Here is a 12,402-nt window from a genome sequence, read left to right on the forward strand (position 1 = left end):
CCTCCTCCTCTCCCCTCGCCTTCCCATTGGTCCGGCTGCAGGCCTGCCTCCTCGGAACAGCGGTTTCTATTGGAGGCTGAACCCGCCCGTCATAACCGCAGCGTCCACCCCGCCTCTTCGACGCGCGTCTATTGGCGGAGGAAGACACGACGTCACGGGGCGCAGGGCGAGAGCCGATTGGGTTACGGTGGAGTGTGCGGCAATCTGGTTGGGCTGCCCACCTGTCAATCACAACTGCCGGCGTGTGTGCGCATGCGAGCTGTCCGGGCACGTCTAGACGCCGCGCACCTTCGGAGAGGGGAAAAAATAGCGTTTAAATTTAGGGAGCGTGTTTTTAACGTTATTGATTACAGTGTATAAACGCTAACTGTGTGAATACTCGTGTCAATCTTCGGTAACCGGGGATTTTGAGGCCGTTGCGAGGCGCACCTCCGTTGCCGGTTGGTGTGGTACAAAATGGCGACGGTTGCCTCCGCGCTCAGGCCCTTAGCCAGCCTCCCGTCCAAGGGCCCTCCCTCTCGCAGTGGATGGGTGGGGTTTAATGAGTCCCACCCCCCGGGCGGGAGGGGTTTAATGAGTCCCACCCCCCGGGCGGGAGGGGGCTGGCATGTTGTGAGCTGGGGCACCAGCTCCTTTAAAGCGGCCGGTGCCCTGCTGCTCATACCTTGCCCCCTCCCTCCCCTTGTTACTTTGTTCTCGCTCAGGAGAGGATGGAGACCGTGTACCGGCTATTGGCGGCTCTCCTGGCTCTGGGGGCTCTGTGCGAGGCTGAGCCCGTGAAGTTTCGGGACTGTGGTGAGTGATGCGATCAAAAGTATATATGTATTTTTTTAAATTGTCTCATAATATCATTCATATATTCGAACTAACCCTCCTCAAGTCTGCTGGAAACAGTTTGAACTTCATTTGACAGTCGGGACGCCCGGGAGCGAAAGTACCATGCTGAGTCAAGGCTGCATTAGTTATCATTTTTATCACCGATTTAACCCTAGGCGGACTGCAGAGTAACTGGAGTACGTGCCTACATATTCCTGAAGGTAACGGGACTGGTGGTCAAAAGGCAGCTGGAGGCATTTTCCTTTTTTTTGGTTGAGAGTTTCAAGAGCAAAGTGGTTATGCTTAGACCCTATTGTAGGAACGATGCGTTTGCACTAGAAGAAACTTAGGAAGTTGTTGCCAGGAATTATCATTTTAGCTCTGAGAAAAGATTTAGACAGTCTGGATTTATTTTCTTTGGAACAGAGGCAGCTGAGGGGAGTTTTAATTGATAATAGCAAATTACTGCAGATGCTGGTATCTGGAACAAAAACAAAATGCTAGACAATCTCAGCAGGTCTGACAGCATCTCCAGAGAGAGATTGGAGCTAACTTTGGTGACTGTCAAAACTCTGATGAACTGGAAATAGGGTCACATTTGTACTGTTCTGAGGAGGGCCAACAATAGGTGAATATTGAAATGAAAACTGAAAAGCGCTTATTGTAACAAGTATGCTTCAATGAAGTTACTGTGAAAAGCCCCGAGTTGCCATATTCCATCGCCTGTTCGGGGAGGCTGGTATGGGAAGGATTGACAAGGATTTCATGGTCAGAAAGACCAAAAAATGCAAATAGCTGTGATTAAGGCTAACAAGGGTGCTGGTAATGGCACATAAAGAGATTAGAATGTGTTCATGACAATAAAGGTAAGCAGTGTGTCAGAGGGCAGCTAGGAGCGGGTGGGACAGACAGTGGTGAGAGAAAAATAGATTGATGAAAGAAATGAAAATAAATTAATAGAAATAAAAATGGGGTGAAAGTAGAGGAGCAAGTTCATAGTCTGACGTTATAGAACTTCAAGTCCGGAACAGTAAGAAGTCTTACAACACCAGGTTAAAGTCCAACAGGTTTGCTTTGAATCACTAGCTTTCGGAGCACAGCTCCTTCATCAGGTGATTCCGGAGGATGTAAAGGACCTAATCGGAAGATGAAGCGCTGTTCCTCCAGTTTACACTGTGTCTTTACTGGAACATTGCAGCAGGCCAAGGACGGACATGAGAGCAGAGCAGTGAGCTGAAATGGCAAACGACAGGAAGGTCTGCATTTAGTCGATCCAATGTAGAGTAGGCTGCATCAGGAGCAGTAAATATAGAAACCATACATAGAGATTGGAAGCAGGAGGAGGCCATTTGGCCCTTCAATGCAATAGACCAGATAGAAGGTGATGCCCTTGAAGCACTGTGTCTCTTGCAAACTCCACATAGACAGGCACCCAAGGCCGGAATTGAGCCTGGATCCCTGACACTGTGAGACAACACTGCTGCCTCTGCGGTTTAAAAGGGAGGTTTTTTTTTTGCCATGTAGGATTGCCTGAAAGGGTGGTAAAGGCAGAAGCCCTCGTAGGATTTTTTTATTTTTTGCATGTTATCACCTGCAAAGTTACAGGATAAGGTGGAATTTGTTCCTGAAATTAAAGTCAGCTTTTGAAAGAGTGCATGTATTTGAAGGTAGAATGTTAACAGATTTTTTTTTTTTGAATGGTGGCTTCCTGTGCTCAGTGTTAATACAAATAAAAAGTCAACATTGCTCATAGAAATACTTGAGCTCAAAAGTTCTGACTGCCAATCGGGCTTTTTTTATTAAGTACTGTTGAAGAAATTGCAAACTCTCCTTGTTTCAAACAACTTTGAATACAGCTGTGCTTGTAGTGCTTCTGTTACTACTGTTATATTTTGAACTTTAGTTCCTGCATTACAGCCTTCTAACTGTTGCACACTTGGATCCTGGTTACTTTCTTTACACACTGCATGTTGACTTTATGCATAAAAATTTCAAACCCCCAAAAAAAGTTCCCCCGCCTGGCCTTTCCATAGGACCTGTGGAATCTGTCATTTTGTTTTGAGGCTTATGTTATTGACTCCTGGTACTAGAGAGCTTACAATAATAGATGCACACGTGTGCAAATGCTGAACTGTCCTGATTCTGAACAGTTTGTGGTTAAAGTCACTGCATTATCAATCTTTAGCTGTACATTTTCCCTTTGAATTAGCAGAAATCTGATCAAAATATGTGCAATTACTTTCTTCCCATCCTTGCTTATTTCCCTTTTTATAAAGTTAATAAAAAATTTACATCCAGACAAAAAGAATTGCCAGTTATCAGGTGGCCCTTGAATGCTGGGGCTTTCAAAATTTGTATTTTTTCAATGTATTTTATTCCTAACATATTAATAAAAACACCAGAACGCAGATAATCTGAGGAACACTCCCCAACTCAGGTTTCCCCCCCCAAACCTCTGCTGAACCTCAATTCAAACTTCCCCTAGCCAGGCTGCCATCCATGGCGGCGTAGGCGACAACCATTTCAGCAAAATTCTTCGCCAGGCAATGACGTCGGCCTTCCTCCCCTCCATCAGCTCTGTAAGCAGTCTTACATCATCAGGTTAAAGTCCAACAGGTTTGTTTCAAACACAAGCTTTCGGAGTGCAGCTCCTTCCTCAGGTGAAGAAGGAAGGAGCTGCGCTCCGAAAGCTCGTGTTTGAAACAAACCTGTTGGACTTTAACCTGGTGTTGTAAGGCTTCTTACTGTGCTCACCCCAGTCCAACACTGGCATCTCCACATCATGGCTTCCATCAGCTCTGGCATTTACGATATCCCAAAAATCGCCACCATCAGGTCTGGCTCAACCTCCACAATCTTTGCTAGCATCTAGTACACTGCTGCCCAGTATGTCTCTAACTTCTCACAGCCCAAGAACATAATGCTGTGGTTTGCTGGTCCTCGCCAAGTCATGTGAACCCTGTGTACCACCTTAAGCTGTATCAAACTCGCCTTTGCATACGAGGAGATTGAATTCACCCTACGCAGTGCCACTCCACACTCCCCAACATAACTCCTCTCTTTCCCCCCCCCCCCTCCCATTTCCCCAAGATCTTCACCATTTACATATTCCCCTGCTCTTCCAGCCACCCATTTATGTCCCCAAACCTACCCTCCCTTTCCATGTCTAGAAGCAGCATCCTTTCCAAAAGGGCATATTTTGGAGCCTGGGAAACCTGTTCCACATCTTCTGTGCAAAGTCCCTTACTTGTAAATACTTAAATTCACTTCCCTTTGGGAGCTCTATCCTCTCCCACAGCTCCTCGAGGCTTGAGAACTTCTCTTCCAAATACAAATCCCTCGCCCTCACCAGCCCCACCTCTCTCCACCTCCTGTAAATACCATCCGTCACCCCTGGCTTAAAGCTGTGTTAACACCAACAGCTCCCGCCATCCTAAAATGTCGTCTCAGGTGGTTCCACACCTTTACCATCAGGTGGTTCCTGTACAACCAAGCTCTCAGTATACCTCCTCAGTGGCAGCGGTAGCTCTGCCTTCACCATGGCCCTCAGGCTGGACCCCTTACAAGACTCTACCTCCATTCTAACCCCTCTCCTTCCCACCACCCGCCTCACTTTCTCCACATTCACTGCCAATAGTAGTGCAGCAGGTTTGGCAACCCCCCCCCCCCCCCCCCATCTGCCTCTGCAGCACGGCCCTCTTCACCCGTGGCACCTTCCCTGCCCATATGAACTCTGAAATGACTATGTCCAACTTCCAAAAAATCAAAGCCTTTGGAATAAAAATTGGGAGCATCTGGAATATAAATGGAACCTTGGCAGGTTATTCATTTTCACCACTTAAACCCTCCCTGTCAGTGTCAGGTGCAGTGTATCCCACCTCCTAAAGTCTTTCTTTATCTCCTCCACCAAATCTGTTTAAGTTCCACCTATGCAATGTTGCCCCCCCCCCCCCCCCCCCCCCCCCCCCCAAAACCTGCCCGTCGCCTGGATCCCCAGGTCCATCAACGGTCCCTAAATGTCAGCCTCCTGTGAATTAGCTCCCCGACCCGACTCATTCACCGGGAGCACCTCACTTTTACCAATGTTCAACTTGTAGTCCGAGAAACCCTGAACCTCTCGAATAGGCTCATAATCCTCCCCATACACTCCAGTGGGTCTGACACATATAACAGCATGTCATCTTTGTACAACAACACCCGGTGCTCTCCACTTCCCCTCCTAATCCTCTGCCACTCTGCTGACCCCATCAAGTGCCATGGCAATGGCTGTATATCTGGCGCAAACAGCTGCAGGAACAGCGGGTATCCCTGCCTCATTCCCGGATGCAACCTGAAACTCCTTGAGCTCCTCTCATAGAATGTAGAGTGCAGAAGGAGGCCATTCGGCCCATCAAGTCCGCACGGGCCCTTGGAAAGAACACCCAACTTGAGTGCCACACCTGCACCCTATCCCCTTTTATCTTCGTAACCCAACCTAACCTTTTTGGACACTAAGGGCAATTTAGAATGAACAATCCACCTAACCTCCACATCTTTGGAGGAAACCGGAGCACCCGGGGGGAACGCACGAGAGAACGTGCAGTCTCCACACAGGCGGTGACCCAAGCTGGGAATCAAACCTGGGACCCTGGGGCTGTGAAGCAGCTGTGCTAACCACTATGCTACCGTGCTGCCTCCTCATTGGTCCATACACTCGCCACCAGGGCCACGTACAGCAAATGCACCTATGCCACAAACTTTGGCCCAAACCTTGAACAGGTACCGCCACTCCACCCGATCAAATGCCATAGACACCACTACCTCCGGTGCCCGCCCTCTCGATGGGATCATGATCACGTTCAGTAGTTGCTTTATATTACTAGAGAGTTGCCTGCCCTTCACAAAGCCCGTTTAATCCTCTGCAACCACCCCCTGGAACGCATCCTTCCATCCTCCTGCCACTAACTTAACCAGCACGTTCACACCCGTATTCAACAGTGATATGGGCCTGGACCCACGTTCTAACAGGTCATTCCCTTTCTTTAGTATTCATGTGATCGTCGCCTGTGTCATTGTCTCCAGCAGCTCCCCCTCCTTGTTAAATGCCCCCAGTGTTTGTGGTGCCATTTATGCCGCAAATCCCTTATAAAATACCGCCTGATAACCGTCCGTCCCCGGGGCTTCCCCGACTTAATCCCTGTATGCTTTCTGTTACTTCCCTCGGCCCGAGAGGCTCCTCTAGTACCTGCCTCCTCTCCTCGTCCAACCATGGAAATTCCAACCCATTCAAGAACCAGCCCACATCCCCATCCTCACCCCGCTGGATCCACCCCGTAAAATTCCTCATAATATTCCCTGAAGGCCTCCACTAACTTCCCCGCTCCAACACTACCTCCCACTGCCTCTAGCTGATGGGTAACGCGCGTCTCTCCTTCTCTCCATATTCATACTGAATCGCCTTTCATAGATGTGCAACCGCCCTTCCCATCGTCAACCTACTTAACTGCCCCTGTAACTTCTTTCCCTTCACCAATCCCTCCATGCTGGTGACCCTAGAACGCTCCCGATCCACCTCGACTATCTCGCCCAATAACCGTTCGTACCACTCTCCTTTTCCTGTCTCCGAGTGCTTTGAACGAGAGAATGAGTGGCCAAGTTTGGAATTGTTCCCAGCAGCCTCCTCACAAACCCCACATCGTCCCAATTTGGTGCGTATACATTCATTAGCACCACCGTTGTCCCCTTCAGCAACCTGCTTACCATCCCGTATCTATCACCCGGGTCCTACACTTCCTTAGCACTTACAAACCCTGTCTTTTCACTCAGCAATATGCACCCCCCCCCCCCCCCCCCCCCCCCCGGCCACTTTGAGTCAAACCCCGAGTGAAGTACCTGACCTAACCATCCCTTTCTCAGCCTAACCTGATCCCTCACCCAGAGGTGTGTCTCCTGCAGAATGACCACCCTGCCATAAAATCCTTGGGTGCGCGAAGAGCCGAGATCTCTTCACGGCCCGTTTAGCCCCCACACGTTCCATGTTATGAGTCTTACTCGGGGGCATTCTCGCCTCCCGATTCCGTCCCATTAAATTTAATCCAAAATGGCCTCCCTTCTCCGCCCATGACCACGCTTATCCTCCAACACTGCCACGTCGCATCTCCCTCCACCGCAACCTCACTTCCATTCATTATATTACCTGCCATATTACCAGCTCCTGCCTGAAGGCTCCAACCCACCCCTTACTCTTTGATCTGTGCAAATGGCTCCCTGTGGAAGCTTGGTTTGAGTCTTGTGTATATGCCCAGCACCAGCCATTGTCCTCGCCAGACCCCACTGGTTAATGGGAAATGCCAGATACTCCTGTTTATCAATGGTGGTTTAAATCAAGACCCATTGTCCTCTGATATCCCTTTGTCTGATCAGCCATTAGCTCATTAAGGAGTTGGGCAGCACGGTAGCATGGTGGTTAGCATAAATGCTTCACAGCTCCAGGGTCCCAGGTTCGATTCCCGGCTGGGTCAATGTCTGTGCGGAGTCTGCACATCCTCCCCGTGTGTGCGTGGGTTTCCTCCGGGTGCTCCGGTTTCCTCCCACAGTCCAAAGATGTGCGGGTTAGGTGGATTGGCCATGCTAAATTGCCCGTAGTGTCCTTAAAAAAAAAAAAAAGTAAGGTTAAGGGGGGGTTGTTGGGTTACGGGTATAGGGTGGATACGTGGGTTTGAGTAGGGTGATCATTGCTCGGCACAACATCGAGGGCCGAAGGGCCTGTTCTGTGCTGTACTGTTCTATGTTCTATGAGTCTGATGGCTTATTTTGTCTGTCCTTCGTTCTGCTGCAAAGTTGATCACCTGTGTCTGGACGTTTGTTACATATTCATAGAATTGGAGTGGGTAATCAAAGTCCATATCGCAATAACAGGTTCATGCTTTGACTTGAGTACTTTTGCATCCAGTATAGATTCCAGCCAGGTTTTCATGAGGCAGCCTCTGTTCCTGGTCCATGTGCATCCCCTCAGCCTGCCTTCAGTTTCTGTGCTACATGTGCTTTACTTGCCGCACCGTAATCTGTATACAGTATTGCCACAACACATTTCTTTCTGTGCAACTGTCAAGTTGTGTAACGTTGCCTGGCCTTTATATTACAGGATCTACAGTTGGAAAAATTCTTCAAGTGGATGTCACCCCCTGCCCCACTCTCCCATGTGTACTTCGCAAAGGAAAATCCTATGCTGTGAATGTCACCTTTACCAGCAGTAAGTATGTTTTAAATGTAAAATAGGAAAAGAACACACTTCTCTGAAAAGTCTACTGGTTTTTAGTTTGTTGGCAATTCTTTTTTAAAAAAAAAACACTTTGTCTATATGAAGCTGTGTGTAGAAAGTTTAAATGTTTTATATCTGCTGGCTTGGCAAATATCAAACATTAAATAGCAAGTTATATTCATTTGATGTTGTAATCTTTTCTGCTTCGAGGGTTACCTTTTATAATGAAACGATGGATGGTGTAGCGGTAATGTCACCAGACTAGTAATCCAGAGGCCCAGGCTGGTGTCTTGAGTTCCAGTCCCACCATGGAAGCTCATGATAAATCTGGAACTGTGAAACCTGATTGGTTGTTGTAAAAACCCATCTGATTCACTATTCTTTTGGGAAGGAAACCTGATGTCCTTATCTGGTGTGGCCCACATGTGACTCCAGACCCACAGCAATGTGGTTGACACTTAACTGCCCTCTGCAATGGCCTGGCAGACCACTTGTTTCAAGGGCAATTAGAATGTGCATCTGGCCTGGCCAATGGTGCCCACATCCCATGAAAAAATAAAAAATCTGGAAAATTTTTCAAATAGCTTAATGTATTTGAATTGTTTCCATTACTGAAGAACCTTGTAATGTCTTCCATGTGTTAAATGATCTGTTAAATTTGAAATATGTTTTGAAAATACATCAGGACTTAGTTTTGAAAGACGGAATTATTTTCCAACTGAGCATGCAAGATAAATATTGAGGGGAGGTTTTTTTTTTCAGATGGGACATCATAATCAGCACAAGCTTGGGGGGCCGATGGGTCTTTTCCTGTAGTGTACTTTTCTTTTTTTCTTTGCATTGATGCAAAAAGAAATTACACCCAAATGGGTGTGCGAAGGAAAATATAACCAACACAAACCTATAAATCCAGTAAAGATGAGGGGGAAACTATTGGAAACTAGAAAAGTGATTAACAGGGGGGGGAAATTAAGAGAAAGAAGTCCATATTAGAGGTTCTACAATTAAATTCAAACACACTAATTTTAATGGATGTGCTCATCTGACTCAAAAAGCCCAATCACTAAATCCCAGTTGCTGGTGTATATTGACTACAGAAAGAGACTATCGATGAACGGGGAGACGCTTCCATCTCCACCTAGTTGTCGTGGTCTTGGTGCTTGAACAAACATATAGGTGTGATCCTGTGTTCTGTTCTTTGCCTGTGATTCTTTTTAATGTGGCAATCTGAGTTAATGAGGCCTAACTGTTGCAACTATTCTTTCTTCAGAAACATCAAGTCAAACAAGCGTGGCTGCAGTTCATGGGATCCTGAGTGGAATTCCAATTCCTTTTTCTATTCCTAATTCTGATGGCTGTAAATCTGGGATTCGGTGCCCCATCCGGAATAATCAGAACTATCACTACATCAATTACTTACCAGTAAAAAACGAATACCCATCAGTAAGTGTTCTCATAATTAGTATGTTGAAATTAGTATGTTGAACTGAAACATTCACCTGATCTACAGGTTATTTAGTCCTGCTATCTGTTCCATGCAGCCTGCATTTATGTTTAAACACATTTCCTGCCAGTTAGTTACAAAGAAAATTAGTGCAGGGTGGTGCATCACAGTAGCCTATCCAATGGGAGTGTCACGTGATAGACTTTTTTAACGATATGTGTCCTGTGTACTACAGGGGCATTCACTATTTTTGACACCTGTAGGGTGTTTAGAACTCTGAAGCCTACTATCTAGTTAAACCAACAAACAGTGCTTTTGTGTATCCCATCAACAACAATCCCATCTACTGACTCTCGACAGCACTTACACATTTGATTTGCTATACCTTTCACTTGAAAATTTATTTGAGCTGGATAGAAACTACAAAAATACACTGCTACAACTGACTCCAATTGGGTTGTCCTTCCCACAGACTAGTGTGAAAGGAAGTGGCACTTTTTTGAGCTCATCAATACCTACACATGCAACAGAATATCGGAAGTTTTGGAATTCCACTTTTTTCTTTTTATTCATTCATGGATTGAGGGGGTCTGGCAAGGACAGTATTTATTTCCCATCCCTAACTGGCCTTAAACTGCTGAAGTCCATCTGGTGTATGTAGACTCCATTCCATTAGTGAGACCGTTGCAGGATTTTGACCCACTGACTGAAAGAACAGAATTCAATCCCAATGTCAGTCTAACTTATAAACTATTACCAATTGCCACATCATAACATTCCTAAGTTTAAGAAATGTATATGTGATTAACTTTAATGAACAAATGTGGTATTAACATTTTGATGTTTTATTTCCCCTTTTCCCAGATTAAGGTGGTGGTTGAATGGGAACTGAAGGATGAAAATAACAAAGACATCTTCTGCTGGAGGCTCCCTGTGCAGATTGCCAACTAAACTAGGTCACTAATTGCCAACTCCTGTAACAGCATCTATCCATTCTGTAGCCAGTTAGCAGTTTCTCGATTCTGCATCTTCAAGAAAAAATTGTCAAACTTGAACAAGGACAGAAGTATTAAATTACAATTTTTGCACTTGTACGTTTTTGAACATGGATTTCTAGACTGTTATCTGTCCTAGCCTTAACATGATGGGATTAATAAAGCTGTGAATTACACTGTAAACTGTTTTGAAATCCAGAGTTCTTTGGGCATCAATAAGAATTTAAACCATGGTGATTGTTTTTAAATTGAGGGTGTACTACTAGTTATGGAACTGACTACTAGAGGAATTACCTGGTTTGGATGCTTGGCAGCCTTTCTTATTTGGGCTTTCCTTATTTCTCTCTCCCCCCCCCCCCCCCCCCCCCCCCATCTCTCTCCCTCCCTCTTCCCAAACCCCACCCACTCCAAAATAATATTAGAAACATAGAAAATAGTACTCAGCCCTTCGAGGAATATTTTGCTTGAATTGTTCCTTCTTGGACTTTCATCTTTTTTTTTTTTGCTTGGGTTTTGGCCTTTTGTTTACCAGGTTCCTCCCTCGTCTCTTCCCCTCATGATTTGGCGACAACAATGTATTGGCAATCTTTTTTCCTGTTTGTCCTGTCTCCTTTGATGCAATGGGTACAGATTTGTTTATCTCGCGAGCCAGATGACCAATGAAGGTATGTCGGGTAAACCACTGGCAACATGTCGAGTGCTGTAAGTGGAAGCATCACTGACCCAATCCATACTACTGAGTGGGGCAGAAAGGGGTAGCATTGTCAGCGTTTGATCAGAACTCTCACCTTTGCACAATCAAGTGATTGGAGAGAGCGGGGACAGGGTCAATGGGTTCTTGCCTCCATGTGGACCATCTTCATCCCTTGACCCCTGTCTCCATTTCGGTGATAGACCAACCATCATTATTACAAACCCCAGACTCTCTCAGCTCCCTCAATTACAGTTCCTCACCCTGCTTCCTATATGGACTCCATTGCATTCTGTCAGTTTCTCTGCCTCATGTGCATCTGTTCTGATTGCCACAGTTGAAAATGGTGCTTCTGACATGTCTGCCTTTTTCCTTAACTAAGGTTCTTCCACACTGCTCCCGGTGGTTGATAGGGCTCAACCAGTTTTGATCCATTTCCTGCACCTCAACCCTTCCTCCCAGAACCATGAAAGGGTCTCCTGCTTGTTCTCATTTTCCACCCCACCAGCCTCTGCATTCAAAGGATTATCCTTTACCATTTCTGCACATTCCAGTGTGATACTACCATAAAACACAGAAAATAGATAAGCCTGCTCAGCTATTCATTATGACCATAGCTGGTCATCAAGTTCAATACCCTGATCAAGCCTCATTTCCCCCCCCCCCCCCCCCCCAATATCCCTTGATATATTTAGCCAGAAGAACTATCTAATTTCTTGAAATTACACAATGTTTTGGCCTCAACTACTTTCTGTGGTAGTGGATTCCACATTTCTCCTCACCTCGGCTCTAAAAGGTTTACCCCTTATCCTTAAACTATGACCCCTAGTTCTGGACTCTCCCATCATCAGGAACATTCTTTCTGAGTCTACTCTGTCTAATCCTGTTAGAATTTTCTAAGTTTCTATGAGATTCCTTCTTGCCCTCTTCTAAACTCCAATAAATATAATCCTAATTGAGTTTATCTCTCCTTGTATGACAGGCCTGCCATCCTGGGAATCAGCCTGGTAAACCTTTGCTGCACTCCATAGCAAGAACATCCTTCCTCAGATAAGGACAGTACTCCAGGTGTGACCTCTCCAATGCCCTATACAATTGCAGTAAAACATCTTGCGTCCTATACTCCAATCCTGCAATGAAGGCCAACAGACTTTGTGCCTTCTTTACCTGCTGTACCTGCGTGCTGACATTCAGCGACTAATGCACGAGGACACCA

General features: G+C 46.1%; 1 protein-coding gene across 1 annotated transcript; it reads left to right on the plus strand.

Moving 5' to 3' along the window:
* The first annotated feature begins 246 nt into the window (after positions 1 to 246).
* Positions 247 to 10,678, plus strand: LOC119951215 (NPC intracellular cholesterol transporter 2-like). Its single transcript, XM_038774254.1, has 4 exons — positions 247 to 795; positions 7,940 to 8,047; positions 9,327 to 9,499; positions 10,365 to 10,678. The coding sequence occupies exons 1-4, from the start codon at positions 711 to 713 to the stop codon at positions 10,449 to 10,451; spliced, it is 453 nt and encodes a 150-aa protein (XP_038630182.1). The 5' UTR covers positions 247 to 710; the 3' UTR covers positions 10,452 to 10,678.
* The last annotated feature ends 1,724 nt before the right edge of the window (positions 10,679 to 12,402 follow it).

Source organism: Scyliorhinus canicula, chromosome 2, assembly GCF_902713615.1.
Source record: "Scyliorhinus canicula chromosome 2, sScyCan1.1, whole genome shotgun sequence".
In the NCBI taxonomy this organism is placed as follows: domain Eukaryota; kingdom Metazoa; phylum Chordata; class Chondrichthyes; order Carcharhiniformes; family Scyliorhinidae; genus Scyliorhinus; species Scyliorhinus canicula.

Excerpts from the sequence above, each read along its gene's own strand:
- LOC119951215 (XM_038774254.1), top strand. The coding sequence starts at position 711 with ATGGAGACCGTGTACCGGCTATTGGCGGCTCTCCTGGCTCTGGGGGCT. Across the intron at positions 8,048-9,326 it reads GAATGTCACCTTTACCAGCA|AAACATCAAGTCAAACAAGC; the intron begins GTAAGTATGTTT and ends TTCTTTCTTCAG. Across the intron at positions 9,500-10,364 it reads TAAAAAACGAATACCCATCA|ATTAAGGTGGTGGTTGAATG; the intron begins GTAAGTGTTCTC and ends CCCTTTTCCCAG.